The 1,104-nt window shown below is 33.3% G+C and overlaps 1 protein-coding gene across 1 annotated transcript in view; it reads left to right on the top strand.

Annotated features, from left to right (window-relative positions):
- Positions 1–1,104, top strand: part of LOC119585403 (protein dopey-1 homolog) — a 25,330-nt gene that overhangs the window by 7,362 nt on the left and 16,864 nt on the right. The window contains 2 exon segments of the mRNA XM_037934065.1: positions 188–353; positions 831–1,020. Coding sequence (XP_037789993.1) covers positions 188–353; positions 831–1,020 — 356 coding nt within the window.

The following is a 1,104-nucleotide window of genomic DNA, read 5'->3' as shown; positions in this document are numbered from 1 at the left end:
ACCATTGGATGTAGAAAATTTTTGTGATTGCTTAATGATATGGGAGATTTCCAATTTGAGAATTTGGTATATATAGACTATTGACATTTCTTGAAAGGAAAATATATAATTTTGAAATTACCTGATGTGGCAGTACTTCGGTCCACGCAAAGTCAAATATTATGTAATATTTTCAATTTTCTTTCAGGCTTATTTCCATTATTTAGCAGTGCAGCAATGAACGTAAGATCAGCCCTGTTAACAGTATATGAAACTCACTTTGTCCCGTTGGGCCCAAGACTACGCCCAGGGCTGAATGGTTTCCTGTCAGGAATTCTGGCTGGCTTGGAAGAAGGTTCTGATCATCTAGAAAGGTATATTCACTTGAAAGAAGCTGATGTACATGCATTTAGTAGAAAGGACAGAAAGACTTGGGAAAACAGTGTCAAACTACTAAGTTTTGCTATGGAGATAAAATGGGAGGATGGAAATTAGTAAATTAGGAAAGTAGTAAACTGATTAGGGTATTACTTACTTTATGAAAATAGTGATAGTAAATGTAAACCTTTATAAAGCTTTAGTAAGATGTATATTTGTTTCTCTAAAACATTTTGTTATACTTGATCCACTAATGTACAGTATCATTTATATTTTTTTCACAACAGATATTTAATGATAAGTGTTAATGATTCCCAATTATTTTGCATATTCTGCATGAAGAAATATTATTGGTTTGAGACATTTTAAAATTTATTTCAGCTACTATATTAGTTGTTCAAGAATAAAATAACTTAGAATTTAGCATTCATAAAATCTTAGTGATAGGTACAGGGTAGTTCTCTCTCTTCTAGGACATCTCAGCTGCTAACAAGAGTTGCTGAAGGAGTGGGACAAGCAGAATTCTTTGGCTGCTTGTGGGACTGTGTTTGGGGAAACTCAGGAGTGAGACTTCCTGCCATCACCCATATTACGTCATGCTATAATAAGAAATTGTCCACAGAAGATCAATTATATATCCTCGGCACAAATATTGATGTTATGGTGAGTGTTCCTTTCAAATGAAGATCTTTATCTTATAAGTAATTGCTTATCTTTTTGTTTGTGATAAAGAAAGAGGGTAGGATT

The sequence above is a fragment of the Penaeus monodon genome, chromosome 19 (assembly GCF_015228065.2).
Source record: "Penaeus monodon isolate SGIC_2016 chromosome 19, NSTDA_Pmon_1, whole genome shotgun sequence".
NCBI lineage: Eukaryota > Metazoa > Arthropoda > Malacostraca > Decapoda > Penaeidae > Penaeus > Penaeus monodon.
Note: the sequence above shows the minus strand (reverse complement) of the source record. Positions and strands in the feature narration are given on the sequence as shown.